Raw genomic sequence first — 21394 nt, 5'->3', positions numbered from 1 at the left:
TGCTATTGAGGTGGGTTTGTACTAGGTCCTGTAGGGATGGACATATGTTGGGTAGATAAACTATGGAATGGGCTATGGTAAGTTGGTTTAGGGTTAGTAGGTTGGGCAGTTCTAGCCATTTGATTTGTTTCAGAACAAGACAATGATGGGTTCTGCAGGGCAGGTTAGCAGCAAATCTGGCTATCTTATGGTAGCATGATTCAAGTTTGTTTGTCTGATTTTTTGAGGCTAGTAAATATGGGGAGGCATAGAGTAAAGTGTATAGTAGGTGGGTCCTGGCAGTAGCTTGTCTGGAAGAGTTTGTTAAGAATGGTTTTATTCGGTAAAGGGAACCTAATTTAATGTGGGCCTTTTTGATGGCATGAGATATATGTTTGTCAAATTTTAACTTATCATCTAGAATGATACCTAGTAGCTTGGTTTCTGAGGTGGGTTTAATTAGTGTGATTGGATGAGGTGATTGTAAAATCTTGGTGGGGGGAGTTTTTTGTGACATTGGTTAGCGAACAGTATCAGTTTGGTTTTGTTGGGATTAAGGATGAGCTGGTATTTTTCTAAGAAAGACTCGATGTCAGTAAAGATTTTTGAGTATTGTCTTGTAGTTGTTTTAAGGTAGATGCGATGCAGATGACAGTGGAGTCATCTTCATATTGTATGATGGAAGCAAGGTTAGTAACCTTGTGAAGGTTATTGGTCAGAAATGTGAAGAGCACTGGCCCAAGAACTGAGCCTTGTGGAACACCTACTGTAATGTGAAGTGGGGAGGAAAGGTTTTCTTGCCATTTCACTGATTGATAGTGGTCAGATAGGTAATTTTGGAACCAAATGAGAGTTGTTTTAGATATGTCAAGTGATGCAAGCTAATGTAGGAGTTGTTCATGGGACACTGTGTCAAATGCCTTTGCATGTCGAGAAATATTGAGTCAACAATTTGGCCATTGTTTTTTAGTTGGTTGACAGTATTAGTAAATTTGAGGAGTGCTGTGGTAGTACTATGGCTTGGTCAAAATCTGTGTTGTGCATGAGAAAGGAGCTTATTAGATAGTAGGTGATGCATCAGTTGAGAGTGAACGCACTTTTCTAAGATTTTAGAAAGAGGGGACAGTACAGATTTTGGCCTATAGTTAGATAGTTCTAGTGAGGAGCATCCTTTGTGGAGTGGGATTACGTAGGAGGTTTTCCAGATTTTAGGTACATAGTGTTCGGTGATAAATCTATTAATCAGTATTGAAACTGAGTAGCAGATGATGTCAGCTGCTAATTTCTGGTAGTTGTTTGGCAGTTTGGCAGCTTGTCAGCAGCATGGGTTTTGGGTTTCAGTTGGCTTAGCAATTTCTTTATTGTACTTGTTAGAGCGTCTTCTGCGTGGAGACATGCGTGAATGGGCGTACCTTCGTTGAAGGTTGTGCGTCAGGGCTGGTAACTCGGCACGTAAAAATCAACTACCAATCATTAGCGGACCGGTGTTCCGCTGTGGCGACCCCTAACCGGGAAAAGCCGAAAGACACAACAACAACAACAACCACTTGTTTAGATGGGTTTAAGAGAGAGTGAGATAGGTGAATTGGTGATAGTAGGCAGGGTGATTTGTTGCAGGCTATTTTTGTTTTTTATGAGTGAGAGGATGGACATTTTGTTATCAGTTCTGCAATTTGAGTGGACATTTTTCCATTTAATTGTCAAGAGTTGATCTGTAGTGATAAAGAAAATGTTGCCATGAGTGAGTTGTCTTCTCTGCAAATACAGGATCCCTCTACAAACAGGATGAGTTCTAAATATCTTTCAGGTCAGATCCAGGAGAAAACACATGGTTAAAAAAATAAGCACACAGTTGTAAGGCAGCTTCTCAGCCCCTGTTAGAATTAAAGCTACAGGATTCAAAGGCTGAAATGCTGACAAGTACTATCTCTTTATAATAACAAGGCATCTACAGAACATGGAACTGCTACAAAGATTTTGTGTCCAAATTTAAATGAAAATGCTGTATCTAGTATCATGGCAGCTGCTGCCACTGGCCTAAAGCAGTGTGGGAGAACTTTTGCTACAGGATTTAAGTTTGTGCTAAAAAATACTACAGGTCTAAAAACATTTCTCCAATGTGTTACTAAGCCTAAGGCTACTGTGTTATGCTTGCAAGAGAACAAGATTTTTTTGAATAACTGTGTAAGCCAAATGCATGAGGATTAAGGAGGAGATTTTTTTAGATGAATGAATGTGTTTTCATGTTTTTCTTTCCAGTGTAGTGGCTCTGCAATCTCTCTCCTAAAAAACTACTTTTGCAAAATTAGAAATTTATTGTGTACAATATCCTGCTATCTAGAGTTCAAGAGTTCATTTTGAGAGATGCACCCATTTATCCCCACCAACCACTACTACTGCCCTGCTATCATTTTTTGCCACTGTCAGCCAACATTGTAATGCAAGCAAGCCAGTCTCAGACATTTTTTTGGATCTCTCCAGTGCATTCAGTACTGTTACACACCAAAAAACTGATTCTAATCCAAGCAGAACATAACTTATCTCACACTACATTATCATGGATCAAGAGCCAAGTAATTGCACCAAAGTAGTAAGGTGACAGCACATATCATCCGCCTTCCTTCCTTCTAGTCTCTGTAGGTGTCATTTATTGTTGGACCCAAGCTACTCAATTTATACAGTATATATATATATATATATATATATATATATATATATATATATATATATATATACATATAATCATACACACACACACACACATATATATATATATACATATACATACACACACACACACACACATATATATATATATATATATATACATAATTGCTGCAGTGGTGGTGCTGCGAGTCGCGTCACAGTAAGACGTTGTCCTGTTTGATTCTCAGCTAAAGCATCTTCTGTGTGGAGACATGCGTGAATGGGCGTACCTTCGTTGAAGGTTGTGCGTCAGGCCTGGCAAGTCGGTACGTAAAAATCTATTGCCAATCATTCATAGGTTCATAGGTAGGTACTAGGCTATTGGCCCTAGGGCCTATATAAACCTTGCCAAATGTACCCTGGCTTTCGCCACCCAACAAAATGATTTTCCTGTGCGGACCGGAGTTCCGCTGTGGCAACCCCTAACCGGGAAAAGCCGAAAGATACAACAACACACACACACATATATATATATATATATATATATATATATATAAACACACACACACACACACACACACACACATATATATATATATATATGTGTACACACATATATATATATATATATATATATATATATACACACACACACACACACACACACATATATATATATATATATATATATATATACATACACACACACACACACACACACACACACACACATATATATTCACACACACACACACATACATATATATATATATATATATATATATATATTCACGTATATATATGTATAGTTTTACACTGTCACATCTCCATCTACTATGAATCAATATGCAGTAGAACAGCTCATAGATGATTACTGGGCTAACAACCTTAGGGGACCATTTTAAGCCTAGCCATACTTTCCAAGAATCAAACTCTGTATCTTGTGTCTGTAAGGTAAACCTCTTAGTCATTATACAAATTCCCAACCAACAACAGTGGATAAATAATGCTCATCTTACACTTAGAGCTAACAAAAGATAAACAGATGATATTCCTCTCTAAAACTAATTCCCAGAACTCAAACAGTTTTAATATTTCCACTGCTGAAGACATTAAACTTCAACATGTTTCCAAACTCAAGCAACTTGGTGTAACAATTGATGAAAACCTCAAGTTTGATATTCATATGCATAATATCAGAATAAAACTCTGCAAAGACTTGGAGCTCTATACAGAGCTGAGACAAATGTACAGAGCCAGGCCATTTGTCACTGGCCTAGATAATAAATCTACTGCACATGCTTATCTCCTACTAACACTTCTATATACTTACCTTAGCCTCAATAACTTACATAACACACAGACGTCTATGAAAGCCTGAACAACGTTACAATAAAATTACCAAATTTACTGATAATTTGCTTAACAGATCCACTCACTGCAATGCACTCTCAAAATAAACTGGATTTAATTCCCAATCTATTTTATATTCCTTCAGATGAAAACTGCTCACTCTGTACTTTACCACGCAGATGAACGCCCTTCCTGCATATTGTCCTCCAGTGGTATCATCCTAGCAGACATCACCACTCTCAAGATTTCTGGTTAACAATGTAAATACCAAAACTCATCAGGGGATGCTCTTTACTTTAATTAAATCTCCAGGATATGAAATACTGTACCTACCCCCAGTAAGGTAAACGGAGAATAAGCTTAGCTTTAAATGAAATCTACATGCTAATCTCCTAAGTGCTAGATTATGTTAATGTTCAGACCCAACTGGCTAACTACAATTATAGCTACATTTCCAGCTTACATACTCTCTGTTTTTTACCATTATTCATGACTATTCTAAACTAATTACATCTTCCTAATTTTGTTTTAAGTTCACATTCTCTACAAATGTCTGTACTACCATCTACCTTCCTAATGATTAAGTTACTACTTCTTTGGAACCTAGTATTTTGCTATTACTTTAGGACCTTCAAACATTGATAACTGCTTTTGACATTTACAGACTGATTTGTATTTTAATTTTTTAAGTACGTATGTCTGTATGTAACTATGAAATATTTTACCTGACACATCATTTGCCTAATTATCATGCTAGCTTAACTATGATGTACTTAGAATTTTTTTTTTGTTTGTTATGGTGCTTTTCTTCCCAGGCCTCCACTGCACAGAGGTCTTGCATGGCCAGTCAAGACAATCCTGGTAAACAAATGCAATATAGATAAGACAGATATATTTTCCAGACTGTTGTTGTTGTTTGTCTTTCAGCTTTTCCCAGTTAGGGGTAGCCACAGCGGAACTCTGGTCCGCTAATGATTGGCAGTAGGTTTTTACGGTGCCGAGTTGCCAGCTCGACGCCCAACCTTCAATGAAGGCACGCATGTCTTTCGGAACGCCACTCGACCGTGGGGAGGACATGCAGACTCCACACAGAAGGCACTCCCCGCACACCAGCCGAGAATCGAACGGGAGAACCTCTTGCTGTGAGGCAACAATGCTACAGCTGCACCACCACGGCCATGTAAAGAACTTTAATTCTTATTAATTTATTTGTTTATTTATGTTTGTTTACCATGGTAGCGCACTGATCACAATTTACCAATTTCAGGCATACCTCAGATGAATACAATCATAATGAAGTATATCAGAAAAATTCCACAGATTAGTACAGAACATACTTATATACAGGTACCTGGGTTATCTCTCTTTGCCCTAATATACAGCAATTTTGTAGTTCATATACATAATAGAGGTGGGATGGGGCACACTTTTGAAGTGACTTTTTAGTTTCAAATTTAGATTGTTTTAGGAAATGTCACACTTGTGATCACACTTATGACTCATGTAACCATCGCACTTCTGTCACTGAGCTAACCTAGACAGATTACAATGCTTACACATGAGCTGCAACATCTGTCCTCTGTAAGGCTAAGGAAGCATGCAATGTGTAATAACAGCACATCTTGGCCTCTTTCACCAATAACCTTTCCAACTTGACTGCCTGTGTTGTCTATCTGAAAAGATCATGGATATTTCATAAGCTAGTATTAAACTTGTCTACATACCTCTCAACCTCTTAAGGCAAGTAATCTGGACAACGCCAAAAATAACTGGAGAACAAAGGACCAAAATCAAGAACAGATTTTTAATATTACTCTTATAAACTCAGAAAGTTGATAGAATAATAGGCATTGGCATGTATTTTCTGAAAACTATGAAGTCTGAAACTCAAATGTCTGCTATTATTTAGTAACTTCAATATTCAATGATTTGCTAGAAAACCACATTTTTTTGAAGAACAGACCAAACATAAGAAAGAAAAATCTGGACATTCTGTGAAAGTCTGTGGAGTTGGGAGCATACCTCTCAAGTCCCCAGATTTCCATAGAATACCCATAATTTTTGCATCATATGTTTGCTTTGTTCCTTATAAAACTTGTGAATGTCTGACAAATCACTGAGGACTGCAATAACTAAATAATGTCGTACATTTGAGCTTCAGAATTTCTTCCAGAAAAAATACACGGTAATGAGAAGACTCTTATTCTAGCAACCTTCTAAGTTTATAGGAGCAGTATTTAATATTTGTCCCTATCCCTTCCCCCCACTATATTATTTTAGGCTTTGCCCAAATTTCTTGTACTATTAGACTGAGAGATATGCAACTCAAGAGTTTGAGTCTGCCTTGGAATAAGCTGTTTTCCTTTTTGAGTGGTAAGGCGCAATGCGTAGCTACTGCTTAATCGTTGATTATTTTTTGTTGATATTGTAGCATCTCTTATTCCTTGGACTTACAGCCTGGGGATTGAGTAACACTCTCTTCTTACACATACAGTGGCTATCCAGCTTCTGCCAATCTCCAGCACACTGAAATTCATTTTTTTTCTTACATTGTTACTTTCTATTGTAAAATACTTTTATTAGATATACAGCCTATATGCCTTTTGACTCGAGCTCTCATACCCAGCTGTATAAATCGAAAATTTTAAAAATAGTCAATTGTACTACATTGCTGTACGCCTGCAAAAGAAGTAAGGCATTACGAGACCCTGGCTGCTCATTGACCTGAACTTTAATCTCGCGCATGCACACTCACGTATTACAAAAAAGTAGCCTTTTCTCAAAAGCTGATTGGAAGGTTTCTATTTTTGCACGTGTGCAGTAGGAATTCAACATGGCAGCCCCCGTAGATATGGAATTGAAGAAGGTAGTGATTCCTGTTTCTCTCATTTGCAGATTAAGTGTAACGATCTTTGTCGGTAGACTAAAATAAATATGTTAGATGTAGTTTCTGCTTTAATTTTATCTAGTTGTCAAATGACAGCTTTGTCTTTCATATCGGATGGGAAAGCTGCAGCCTGTTTTAAAGTGGAGATCTCGGATATGTGTCCAGTTATTAACACACAGTGATGCTTTACTTTCTGCGCGTAATTTACTTGACTATATGTAAAGCAGCAGTCATTAGTGATTCATTTTGTGCCACACACAAATGAAATAGATGTGTGTGATGCAGACTCTTTCAAGATACCAGTGAATTAACTGATCTTTAATAATTTGGTGCATTCATATTAATTTTAATTTAATACAGTTCAGTAGTACTGACTTCATTGACAGCAGGTGCTTAATGAGAATGTGACTATTTATTATAGTTTTTATGAATCAATTGTAGCGGTGATAATTAATCTTCTCCCGCGAATACAGAGCGATGTTTATAGCTTGCAACGTTAGTTGTGTGACGATTACTTGCATTTTTCTCTGTACGCATGTGTTTTAGCTATATCTTTAGGTGACAGTTTTTAAGGTTCAGATATAGTCTATCTTTACAGCTATATTTGATCCATTGTAATGTTTGATAGCTTATACTAGGGTATTGGCTAGGTAGTTGATTCTGAACGTGCCAGTTGAAGGAGTTTAAAGAGGCTGGCAAACCCATTTGATTTGAGGGCAGCTACTCGCCCCCAGTACTTTTGTGGGTTGATGTATTTTCTCTGTCTCTTGCCTTTCCGGAGTCTGTAAACGTAAAGGGCAAATTGTTCATTCCATAACTCTCAACCTTCCATCTCCAAAATTAGTAACACTAGCCTTCATAATGTGGAACAAATGGGCAAAATGTGGAACATATATTAACAGCTTATTAACTATTTCAATTAGGAAGGTCATATGATGGTTAAAATATGCTGGTTTTACTCATAAAAAAGATATTTTAATCAACTAATATGATAATGTTTAATTTACCATGGATATCAGCAAAAAAATCCCTAACACTGAATGTGTGACCGAGCTTTTCAATGTGGTACTTTTGAGGAACATGAACTTTTTATGACCCCAAATGAGGTATTTCATAATGAGATACACTTGAGAGGTATGTTCATTCCTGTCCGTCTTGATCTTCTTTAAACTGCATCCATTATTTCCTTTGTGAGTTGTAGCCTTCATATTTACAGATGGTAATTAAGTTGCGATTAAGATTTCCTGAAAGTGAAAGAACAGAGTAAAAGGATAACTGTTTCTTGATCTGCTGTGCATTAGGAATGTCAGTGCATTGATCTAAGTAGTTAATGTTTTATAAGTTCTGCACATTGGTATTTGTGGGTAGTATCATCTTAACTTTTCTAGCCATGGTATTAATATCCTGTGGAAAGATTGTCTGCTAACTTAAAGCAATACACAGATGATTTCAGTTTTTTTTCCTGTGGTGCAGACATTTTGACTACCAAGTCAAAATTGCAAGTTGCTGGGTTCCCATAAAGTAATAGCATATCTTTGGATTTGCCCTAAATTCCGCCAAGTCACTGTCAGTGCTTTACACCACAATATCAGAAAATCTCCCAGAGCTGTACATTGAGCCAATTGTCTAGAGATGATACTTGCACAGAAACAGTACAGTACTTTTTGTGACGGCAAGTTATATTTCATTAAGCACTGCTGCCATCAAAGTAAATCAACTACTGGTGAATGTTTAGAATTTCAAATGTATCCCATTTGTCGCTTGTCCAATCAGGATGAAACGGATGAGCATTCGTGGGTTCTGTTCAAGCAGCTTTATTATGTACAAACATATCAGGATTGAGGCTTAATAACTTTAACTTAGGTAAACTTATAAACAAACTAGCTATCACACTCCTACATGCTCACTCTCTGGCTGTACTCACAAAATGGCACTAAAGCTAGAATGTGCTTGCTATTTATGTGCGCGTGCTGACTTTGAAATGCTTCTTAAAGGTACAACACACACACACACACACACACACGCACACACACTATTCTACACCGATGGTCTGAGGTTAAATTTGTCATCTGTTTACTAATTCCTTATTCAGTGGTCCTGACAGTAATACCTAGCTGTACATGTAACATACTGCGCAATTTGTATGAATGTTTACCTCAGTTTGTAACAGATTTTCCGTATAGGGCACATGACTGGACAAACCTTAAAGTAATTGGTTGGCATAAACTAGAGACCAAAGTAAATGTATTTCAAGTGACAGTGCCTTACAAAATTGTGTGCTTTACCCATTTCATCTCTGATAACCTTGGTATCCTGGGATGACTCAGTCAGGGTGTCATTTCTCAATGAACACTCAGTAAACATAGAATTGCCTTTTTTCTCAGCTTGTATTTCAAAGATGTCATATTCATTGTGTTTTGAATTTGAACCACTAGCCTCTCAATAGCAATTACAAATGAATAGCTTGACAAAGATCCACAATCTCCTTAAGATTCTTGTTCTCGTATTTCTTTTATGAAATTGATATCCCAGAATACCATTGGCTTATTTTCTTCACTTCTTTCTCCTCTTTCCTTTCATTTTTCACTCACTGCTTTCCACTCAGTATGTTTTATCTTTACTTTTTTCATATATTTTAGTATTATACATTATTTTATTTTGTGTACTTTCTTTTCAGTACTTAAACATTTGCATGTCAGTAATTGCATGTAGGACAGACTGGGCTTTGGATTGTTCTGCAATTAATAGTTATATAATTCTAGTAAACAAAAGTGTAGTCTGTGTATACTTGGTGTACTATATTCCAGAACAATTGCAACGACCTGGACATTGTCAATTCCTATTGTGTGTTTCGATTATGTATGGACCGTCATTATAAAATCTGCAACTGCCACGTGCTCCACATTTGTTCATCTTAGAACCATACGTTTTACTAAATTTTTCTTTATCCTTCTCCTTAATTCCTTTAATATTTTTTCCTCTACTATGTACTATTTTAGGTTTGGTTCCCAGTTTTCTTTTAAAATCTTTGTCAAAAACACCTTCCCAAACTTTACATATCTTCCTAACCAACTGTGGGGCATCCTGATTATAGTGTATAATCAACACATCACTCTTCGAGCTTTCATAATGATTATTTCTTGTACCACTGGTGTCCCCTTTAAAAATGGGACTGAATCTGATAGCCCGATTATTAACTACCTCATTTCTTATTGAGAGCAAAAGTCGAATTGGATAACCCCTATCCTTGAACATTCCAATAAGAATATACATTTCTTCCATAAATGTCTCATCATTGCTCACTAACCTAGATTGTCTGACCATCTGACCTTTTATTACACTCCTTCGCTGATGATCAGGGTGACAACTGTCAAAATAAAGAAGCATATTCCTATATGTCTTCTTTCTAAAAATACTCGAAGACAGTTCCCCTGTACTGACATCCTTAATCAATAGAATGTCTAAATAATCCATTTCATTGCCATGAATTTTGTGTGTAAATTTCAAAAACTGGGTAGTACCATTCAAAAAATTAATAAATTCACTCACTTCATCACAATCTCCTGTCCAAAGAATGAGTGTATCATCTAAGAACCTATAATAGGCTAAAACTTTATCCATATATGGTGAGTAAAATACATCTCTCCTCTCTTTTGGCTAAAACTAAATTGGCAAATACTGGGGCACATGTTGCACCCATTGCCATCCCGATTTTTGCCTAAAATATTCACTTTCAAAGCACATGTAATTATTTGTAAGAACCATTTCCAACAAATCATCTAACAAATTCACCTTTGGGTGATCTATCAGTCTACTCTGTGCTAAACTTTGTGAATAATATTCTAAGCCTGTATCATGAGGTATTACGGAAAAGAGGTTCACCACATCACTGGTAACTAATAGGTATTCTTGGTTGCTTTGTACTGTTCACAATAGCTCTAAATAGTGCCAGGAATCCTTAAGGATGTGTGTGTGAGTTTGAAGCACTGGCTTTGAGTAATGATCTACAAAAGCTACCAAGGGTTCAGGTTTTGAATCCCGTGCTGCAACAATTGGCCTGAATGGGGGGTCCAATTGATTCTTATGTATCTTAGGTATCCCAAAAATTACTGGGATGATGGGAAATTCTACCTTAAGATACTCAAATTCATCAATTGTCAAAGATTCTTGACTCAGGGCATCCAATAACATTATATCTATCTTTCCATAAGCTGCAATCACCTAATTTATTGAAGCCCTTTCATATGTTTCTTCATCATTGAGCAATTCATACATGTTACAAACATAATCCGACTGTTTCATTATAACAACCCCACCGCCCTTATCTGGCTTCATCACTCTATTTTCTTTATTTTTGGATAATTCATTCAGGCAAATTCTTCTCTAGTCAAGTTATCATGTTTACTTCTACTGACTCTTAAAACTTGTTTGAATTCATTCTTAACTAGATGTCCAAAAACACCCACCAAGGGGTTACTTGGGGTAAAAAAGTACTTTTGCATGTTACTGTAGAAATTGCATTAACAACATCCTTATTTCTTCCAGAAAAAAAAAATCTTAAATTCAATTTTCTCGTGAATAATTTCAAATTGATAAGTAGTTTAGCAATATCAGTATTAAACTCTGGGACAAAGCTAAATCTTTTCTTTAATACTTGAGCATGTTCATTTTTCAAGCAAAAATCACTTGGATTATAAATGGTGTCATTAACGTGATTCAATAATTGTGCATCAACAATTTTCTATCTACCAGGATGTCTTGCTCGTTATTAACAAATGTTTCACTACATAAAATATCTTCTGATACATTTTCATGTGTATTAAATGATGCATTAAATATTGCATTAAATGATGTACTTGCTAATACGTTGTTCCCCCTCTCCCCTCCCCCAATTCTTCCCCCGAACTTCCATCTGCTGTATGCTCCTTGAAAGGAGCTGCCCTGTTGGTCTTGTTGTTGCCTCTGATTGATTAGGCATTCTGAACACCTCAGGGGGACTGAATCTTCTAAAAAAATATCCATTTTCATTATGTTCATCTTCATTAATCCCAATAACATTGTAAATTTGACCATATCAAGAATTGGCCTCCATCTGTCAGTCACACCTCACTTAACCAATCACACATTTGTAACACTCCTCCCTCTCCTCACACAACTTGATTGCAACAGTTCTTAATCACGTTACTCCCACCACACTACATTAACACCCCTCTTTCCCTATATCTTCATCACACTGTCCAGGTAACCTACTTTTTAAAATGAATACACACCTTGCTCTTTCTCCTGCCCACACTGTCCTACTGCTGTCTGCATACTATCTAACATTCTGCAGTCACCTACAGATACATGTCCATAGCCCCACACTATATTATACTAATACTATCCACTCCTCACTCTCCTACCTTGCCATCTCCTCCCAACTCTACAGTCGTACGCCTATTGCATACTTCCACTTCAAACATGTAGTTATCAGTAATGCCACTAACCACTTCAGCAAACACCTTCACATACTCTCCAAATTGTCACACAAACATGCACGGGTATTATCACAGATTCTCCATAGTGGTGATATACACCCCAATCCTGGGCCACATATTCCACAACATGCCATCATGGCTACCATTCCACCCCTTCCTCATATTAAAACTACAGACCTTCTCATTCTTAACATGAACCTTAGAAGCCTAGTTAACAAGATCACAGACTTTCGTGTAGTCATTGCACAGTACTCACCAGACATTCTTATAGCAACAGAAACTTGGCTAAAACCCCATATAAGAGACCCAGACATACTCCCACAAGGTTATAGCGTACACAGGTTAGACAGGATCAGGAAGAAGGGTGCTGGGGTTGCAATCTTCTACAAAGATAACGTAAGCATAAACTAACTCCCCATCAAATACCCTTATGATAACAACTTTGAAGTTCTACTAACACAGCTCAGAATCAACTCAAAGAAAAATATTACCATAATAGCCATTTACATACCTCCCAAGAATACTTCCACTGCCATTGACGAATTCATAGCGTGGACAGCCTCCACCTACACCCATGAAACCATTATTACGGGAGACTTCAACTTAGACTGGAAAAGTTGCACTGGTGATAACCCCTCTACCTTCATAAATCTACAAGGTTTCTCCTAAACTATCCATTTTCCCACATGAATAGATAAACAAAGCAAAAGAGAATCTATCTTAGACTGGTCACTTATCAGCAGTACCACCCACAACTATCTCTCCGGGTGCCTTCCAAATAATTTATATGACCATAGACCTACCCACTTAATCCGTCATCAGCTCAGCTTACCCAGAACCATAGTTTACAAAGTCGTACAAAATACCAAAAACTTCTCCAATGAAGCATTCATAGACATGCTCAATAAATGCAACTGGACACCACTCCATCATCTCCAACTTGACCAGGCCGTAACATACTTCAATAACACATTTCTAGCTATTCCAAATAGCTTAGCACCAACACGTACCTATTGTGTTAAAAATAAGAGATTGCCCTGGATATCAAAAGAAAGCAATAAACTTCAAAAATTAAGAGACAAAACCTGGTATCAATACCAAAAAACAAAAGACAGTAAAACTCTGCTAGCATACCAGCAGCTCCGCAATCAAACAAAAAAACAACTCAAATGAGACAAAAAACATATTGCACAACTATGGAAACAAATATGAAAACAATCCCAAAAAGTTCTGGCAAGCAATTAACTCACTCTTCCACCCAGGTAAAGCTACAACTCCAGAATCAACAACCAATAACCAAATGAGTATTGCTTCACAAATCAACACCTACTTTATAAACACCATCCTCTCCTTAGTTACAGGGAACAATTCCACCTGTCTGTCTCTTCCACCTAATGTGGACACTAACAACATTTTTTTACCTCAAACCTGTCCCAACTAACACCTTAAGAACAATAATGAAAAAAACTGAAACCTTCTTCCTTAGCAGCTGACAAACTCCCCAATGAGTACTTCAAACCGTCAGCTGATGCCATAGCTCTTTCCATTTCCATTCTGGTAAATGGGTCTATAGCAGAACAATATCTCCCAAAATAATGGAACATTTCCTACATCACCCCTCTGCATAAAGGAGGAACATCAACAGAATTAAACAATTACAGACCCATATCCATCCTTTCCCCCTGTGTCAAAATTCTGGAAAAACATATTCACACTGAATTACTGCAATACCTTTTATCTCACAACCTTCTCTTCCCCTCCCAGCATGGCTTCAGACCAAAACATAGCACCACCAGAGCCCTAATTAATTTCTCTAACACCATCAACCAGCTGAGAAATTCAAACCAGCAAGTAGCATCAGTCTTCTTAGACATGTCAAAAGCGTTTGCCATTGTCTTCCATCAGAAACTCCTTGGTACTTAAACCTATCAAAAACTTTCCTCTCCTGGTTCCTAGCTATCTTTCTGACAGACAACAAGCAGTACGATGGAAATCCGAACTCTCATCACTTCTGCCCATCTCTGTTGGAGTCCCCCAAGGGTCCATATTAGGACCCCTTCTTTTCACCATCTTCTCTAATGATCTAGCCTTATCCACAACACACACTAAAGTAGTTCAGTATGCAGATGATTCAGCTTTAATCTGCTCAGCAGATACCTTACAAGACCTCCAAATAGTAGCCCAACAGGCTTTTAATAATATAGAACCTATCTAAATCACAACTAATCCTCAACCCCAAAAAGACAGTTAATGCTATTTACCAGTAGCAAACAATCACCGACCACCCCTCCTTTCACTATTCTGTCAGCAAACAACACAGTCATCCAACCAGTTGTGCATACAAAACTCCTTGGAGTGATAATTGACAACAAACTCAGATCTGACCAACACATAGCCACCACAATTAAGAAAGTTCACATCAAACTTGGCTCATTGTACAGAAACAAGCCATTCCTTACTGACAATACCAGACTAGCCATATCCAGAACATTCCTCCTCTCTACACTCCTATATGCTTCCCCCTCTTTACCAACTTAAAAAAATCAGACTTAATTGGAAACTTGCTACAATAGCCCGTTTTGCAGCCAACCTTCCCCACCAAACCCACCATTGTATTGCTCTACATAAATTAAATTGGCTCGAGCTATCTAACCACCTTCATCTCTACCAACTTAAATTCACACACAATATCATCTTCCATCCTGACATTTGCCCATCCCTCAGGGAACTTGTTGTTTCCTACTCATGCCTACGAAGTCTAAGATCTTCAGACAGAAACTTTCTCACAGTAAACAAAGCTAAGAACACTCACGATGAAGCCCTATTTTTCAAATCATATAGCCAAATTATGGAGCTCTCTACCCCACATCCTCCAGAACACACCTGAATCTGCCAGTTTTAAATAACTACTATTTGAACATCTATCTAAGAACTGGCATTGCTCCTGTGCCAAACCTGACTGACAATATATCTATAACTCTGTCAACACACTGTCCACTCCTTGTCTCATTTTCTTCCTATCCTCAGTGTTTATTACTACTCAAAAATAAATATATCTATAAAGGAAATGTCATTTGGTCATAACTATTATTTAATATGTACACACTACTAACTTTATTTTTTCTCACAGTGATCTTCATTGAAATGCTTGTGTTTTTCTTTTTGAACCTGTATCTGGTAGAAAACTGTATTGACTACTACTTTGTATTAACCAACTAGAAGATATGTATTCTGCATCTTACTGAATGTATACTGTTGTACTATCTAATTATTGTATATTGTTTTTCTCCCTGGGCCTCTGCTGAAAATGGCCTTCTGGCCCAGTCGGACTTTCCCAGTAAACAAATGTAAATAAATAAATGATATGGGAACATTGTCAGTGTAAACTTTCTGCTCTACATAATCATTCCTGTCCCTATGGAGCTTGTTTTGTTTAGTATTTTCAACAGCATATTTCTCCATGTCTGAAAATACATTGTATTTAACAATCACACCATTAAAAAGCAAATCATTGGTTATACTATCATTTAACAGTTTTATGTCTTGTTGCAGTTTAAGAAGCTTGCGTTCATTGTCCCGTTTGATAATATGCATTATTTCAAAACCCGTTCTAGCGAATAGTTCAAGCAACTCATGGTGCATTATAGAATCTTTTTCTATACCCACCAGGAATTTCCAAATGCGTAGTGAGTGAATTTATTAATGTTTTGAATGGTACTACCCAGTTTTTGAAATTTATGTACAAAATTTATGGCAATGAAATGGATTATTTATACATTCTATTGATTTAAGGATGTCAGTACAGGGGAACTGTCTTCGAGTATTTTAGAAAGAAGACCTGTAGTAATATGCTTCTTTATTTTGACAGTTGTCACCCTGATCATCAGCGGAGTGTAATAAAAGGTCAGATGGTCAGACTCTCTAGGTTAGTGAGCAATGATGAGACATTTATGGAAGAAATGTATATTCTTATTGGAATGTTCAAGGATAGGGGTTATCCAATTCGACTTTTGCTCTCAGTAAGAAATGAGGTAATTAAGAATCGAGCGATCAGATTAAGTTCCATTTTGAAAGGGGGCACCAGTGGAACAGTAAATAATCAATCTGAAAGCTCAAAGAGTGATGTGATGATTATGCAATATAATCAAGATGCCCCACAGTTTATTAGGAAGATATGCAAGGTTTGGGAAGGTGTTTTTGACAACTATTTAAAAAGAAAACTAGGGACCAAATCTAAAATAGTACATAGTAGAGGAAAAAATATTAAAGAAATTATGAAGAAGGGTAAAAAAAGATTTAGTAAAACTTATGATCTGAAGTAGGATATTCATTTGTCTGCAACCTGTGGGTTATGGATCCGATATCGGATCCGAATCGGCATGGTTTTCCAGCTATGGATCCAAGCTCTCAGCTCCTCCCCTCACCCATAATGCCCTGCTCTACCCTCATGACCTCAGATCTCGTTTTCCGCGCATGGTGACTGGATTTGTTTCTCAAGCTCTCAAGCTAAGTGCTAGTTTTACTGTTAAATTACAGAATTTTGAAGTTTTTATTGATTTTTTGTGTGAAAGTGTAGGTTTCCCCTTTGATATTTTTACTTTTTAGAGTTAATCTAAAAGTTATTTCCCTCCCCTCGCTGTTGGCGTAGTGTGTGTGTGTTGGGCCTGTGTGTGTATATTGGTTGTTTAGTTACTTTTAGTTTGGTAACTACTTTGTTAGATTGGGATGGCAGACCAACCCAAATCTATATTTTCTAAATGCTCCGAGTGTGGCCATAAGCTTTCCCCAGCTGATGGCCACACTCGGTGTGTTAGATGCCTGGGGGTTGAACACCTCACATCTGGATGTTCCATTTGTGCAGGGTTCAACCCCAGGGCATTGAAGGAGCGGAGGTCCAAGCTTGTTTTGGCGGGCCTTTTACCGCCGGACTCGGCTCCAACCTCCGCTCCTTCGGGAGTAACCGTGCCTACGGTTATTCCCTCTGCGGCACCCCCTCCTCCTCCTGGGACTCAACCTCCCATTTCTGGTTCGGAGGAGAGGGATGCTAAGAAAAGGGACCGGAGGGAGAAGCACCATAAGCGGCAGGCCGAGACCTCTGTTTCGGCCCCGCCAGCCAAGCGGGCTTCTCCCCCGGCTCCGTTGTCGGCTCGGTCTCCTTCTCGGCTCCGGTCTCCAGTGTGTTTTTCACCGGGACCTGAGGAGGAGGAGACCCGATCTCCGTCGAGGCTATCGAGGAGGCACTCCAGGCCTACCTCGGTAGCCTTGTCGAGATCCACGTATAGCCTTTCGGATGCTGATCTGGACCGGATGATGAGAAGGTTCATCCAGGCCCAGATGCAGATGGGAGTGCTCTTGCCTCCCCCCCCTCTGGGGGGGAGCTCAACACCCTTTTTCAAACCGATTGCTCCTTCTCCGACCCGCTATCCGGGTTCAGAGCAGCTGGAGCCGAGCAGCCGAGCGGGTCGGCGCCGATAGTACTTTGTACCGGATCCGACCTCGGAGCCTGGATCCGAGCCTCGGATCCGGGGATCAGTGCTCCTTCGGCGCCATCTGTGTCGGAGCGCACTGTCGCCGGATCCAAGCGCGGCGCCCGGCTCCGTTCCACTCTTCGGATCCGAGGGGAGCCGATTGTCGGATCCTTTGGTCGAGGTCGGCTCCCTTCGGCGTTTGATGTAGTGGAGAGGGCCCTGTTGAGGGTCTCCGGACCCCGGCACTTGTTTCGGCTCCGTCCCGCGCTCCCTCTGCACTGGGCCAGGCTTCCACCATCCGGCCCTTGGGACAGCCCGCTTCTGTGCCCCAAGTTGCTCCAATGGAACAAGTTGCTGCTTGCGAGGAGTCCTCTGACAGCCCCAGAGGATGTCCTCGCAAGCATACGTGCAAAAGGAGGCACATTGACTCCCCGAGTCTCTCACGGAAGACACGGACTTGGAGGAAGGGAAGGCTCCCACGGTCACCCCCGGGGATGTCTCATTTGGAGACCTCATGGAAATGCTCCGTATAAGGGGGGGGTGGTCTGCCCCCAAGTCTTCCTCGGACGAGTCCGTGTTCTTGGAGGCATTTGAAGCGGGCCCGTCTACCTCTTGGGTGTCCGCTCCTGCCGAACCCCTGGTGGACCTCATTACCACCAGGGCGTGGAAGGAACAGGACACCGTGGAGCCAATTCCTAAGAGGCCCGATAGGATCCTCAGCCCACCGTCCGACCGTGCCCATTGGAGTAAGGGGCCTCCGGTAGATGCCATGTTGGCGGCGGCCACCAAGAGGGAACTTGCTCAGGAGAGTCCCTCAGTCCATCCCCCGAGCAAGGAGTCTCGGATGATGGACCGCTTGGGGAAGTGGATGTTTAGTTCAGCGACCTTCTCGGTAAGGGCGCTGAACTACCTGGCACACGTCATTAGGATGCAGCGAGATCTCATTAAAGAATACGCTGCATCTCCCCCAGAGTCCATGTCGGAGGAGGACAGGGTGCTGCACTCCACTCGCATGGCCACTCTTAGGTCAGTTACTAATACCTCTATGCGGCTACTCTCCCACGCTACGGAAGGCGCCGCTAGAGCCGCAGGGGCAGGCCTAGTCACTAGACGTCAGGCCTGGCTCCATCACTGCGATTTTTCTGAGCCCTTCAAAGCGTCATTTGCGAACGCCCCCTTTGATGGTTCTGCTCTCTTTGGCAAAACCGTTCGCGAAACGTTGACCCAGAGTGAGAAGGACGGGAAGACGCTGTCTGCCGTCGGAATCAGCTTCTCTGCACCCCAGAGGCCCTACTCTAGGAACCAAAAGGGTCAGAAGAAGATGTGGTTCCGGAAGTCGCAGCAGTCCCAGCCTGCTCCGGACAACCAGTCCTTCCGTGGCAGAGGAGGACAGGGAGGACGCCGCCCTAGAGGCAGAGGGGCTCCCAGAAACTTCGGGTCCAGGAACCTTTCTCTGAACGGCCCGCGCAGCAACCCTGAGGGGTTGCCCGGCTGCTCCACTCTGGAGGCAGTCGGGGGCGTTCGGGGCACCTAGCGGCATGGGAGTCCATAACATCAGACCGCTGGGTTCTCCAAATCATATCCAGAGGATATCGCATCCCTTTCTTCACTTTCCAAAGTTGAAGTCCCTCCCAGACGTTCCACCCGGTCAACGGGAGGCCGCTTTGGCAGAAATTGGCCATCTGCTAAAGAAAAGAGCCATCCAGCCCGTCCCCCCAGACCAGATCGGATCAGGGTTCTACTCCAGGTTCTTTTTAGTGCCAAAGAAGACGGGGGAACTAAGACCAATTCTAGACCTTTCTCTCTTGAATCTGGCAGTCCCCAAAGAAAAGTTCCGAATGGTCACTCTGCAATCTATTCTCCCCCTTCTGGGAGAAAATCACTGGATGTGCTCGATAGACCTCAAAGACGCGTACTACCACATCCTGATGGACAGGCGCTCCAGGAGGTTCCTCCGCTTCCGGCTGGGAGCCAGTCACTACCAGTTCCAGGTCCTTCCCTTTGGTCTCACCACAGCCCCCAGGGTGTTCACCAAAGTATTAGCAGTGGTAGCGGCCCACCTGAGGCTTCAGGGGGTGCAGGTCTTTCCCTACCTGGATGACTGGCTTCTTACCGCCCCAACAAGGCATCTACTATTATTGGCGCGAGACTCCTTTCTCCATCTTGCTCCCTTTCTGGGCATTACAATAAATACAAAGAAATCCAACCTGGCGCCCACACAGCTCTTAGATTTTATAGGGGCCAGGCTAGACACAAGGAGTTTACGAGCCTTCCTCACTGCGGACAGAGTTCAAAATCTGCAGCTCCAGGTGCGGGCCATTCTCCACTCAAGTTCTGTTCCGGCGGAGTTGGTCCTGAGGGCTCTAGGGTCCATGGCGTCTGCTATAGCACTTCTCCCTCTTGCCAGGCTCAATATGCGCATCCTACAGTGGACTCTCTTAGTACAGTGGTCATACCTTGCTCTCCCTATGCATCATCCCATTGCGATCAGCAAGGCTTGCAAGCGGTCCCTCCTGTGGTGGCTTCACTCTCCAGATCTCCACGGGGGCCGCCCATTTTGTGCTTCTCCCCCTCTCGCCACGGTGACCACGGACGCCTCCCGCCTCGGGTGGGGGGGGGCATTTTGCGGGCCGGACCGTCCAAGGCACGTGGAACGATTCAGAGACCTTACTGCATATCACGTTCTAGAGATGAGAGCAGTGCTCTTAGCGTTGCTAGCACTTCAGGACTTTCTTCCTTTGGGAACAATTGCGATTCAATCGGACAACATGTCTGTGGTCTGGTACATCAACAAGCAAGGGGGAACAAGGTCTTACCCCCTTTGTCGAGAAGCCATGAGAGTTTGGGAATGGGCAATCTCCACCAACCGCTTTCTAATAGCAACGCACATTCCGGGTCGGTCCAACATCCTGGCGGGCAAGCTCAGTCGCACCATTCTGACTCCTTACGAGTGGTCTCTCAACTGTCAAGTAGCGGAACGCATATTCGCACGGTGGGGAACTCCTTCATGCGATCTTTTTGCCTCTCCCTCAAACACCAAGTGTGACAGTTTTTTCGCTCTGATACCTCCTCCAGGAGGTTCCCCAAGAGACGCTCTGGTGCATGCTTGGCCACCTGGTCTTCTGTATGCTTATCCACCCTTGCCTCTGATGCTCCAAGTTCTTCAGAAAGCCTCTCGGGTGGGTTGCAGAATGATTCTCATTGCTCCGTTTTGGCCTCGACAGATCTGGTTCCCCTTTCTAAGGTCTCACTCGGTGAATCCTCCTTGGATTCTAGATCCCATTCCGGATCTGATATCCCATCCATCCTGCATACCTCCTCCGAATCTGGACAACCTGAAGCTGACCGCTTGGCTGCTCCAGTTCCACTCTTGATCAGGACTCCCGGTATTTCGTCACCTGTTAAGGCAATTCTGGTGGCAGCTCATAAACCTTCCACTAGGAAGGTCTACCGCAGCAAGTGGAAACGGTTTTCTTTGTGGGCAGAGCGGCAAGGCCTGAATCCCTTCACGGTTCCCCTCCCCTTAGTGCTTGGCTTTCTAACCACTCTTTTTAACGATGGTGCCAGCAGTTCCACAGTCAAAG

The 21394-nt window shown here is 41.1% G+C and overlaps 1 protein-coding gene across 1 annotated transcript in view; it reads left to right on the top strand.

Moving 5' to 3' along the window:
* The first annotated feature begins 6754 nt into the window (after positions 1-6754).
* The window catches only part of PFDN1 (prefoldin subunit 1), a 1325261-nt gene continuing 1310621 nt past the window's right edge, over positions 6755-21394 (top strand). The window contains exon 1 of the mRNA XM_044069375.1: positions 6755-6844. Coding sequence (XP_043925310.1) covers positions 6812-6844 — 33 coding nt within the window. The 5' untranslated portion in view covers positions 6755-6811. The remainder of the gene's footprint in view (positions 6845-21394) is intronic.

The sequence above is a fragment of the Protopterus annectens genome, chromosome 4.part0 (genome assembly GCF_019279795.1).
Source record: "Protopterus annectens isolate FY-2018-M chromosome 4.part0, PAN1.0, whole genome shotgun sequence".
Lineage (NCBI taxonomy): Eukaryota > Metazoa > Chordata > Ceratodontiformes > Protopteridae > Protopterus > Protopterus annectens.
This window is presented reverse-complemented; position numbering and strand designations above follow the sequence as displayed.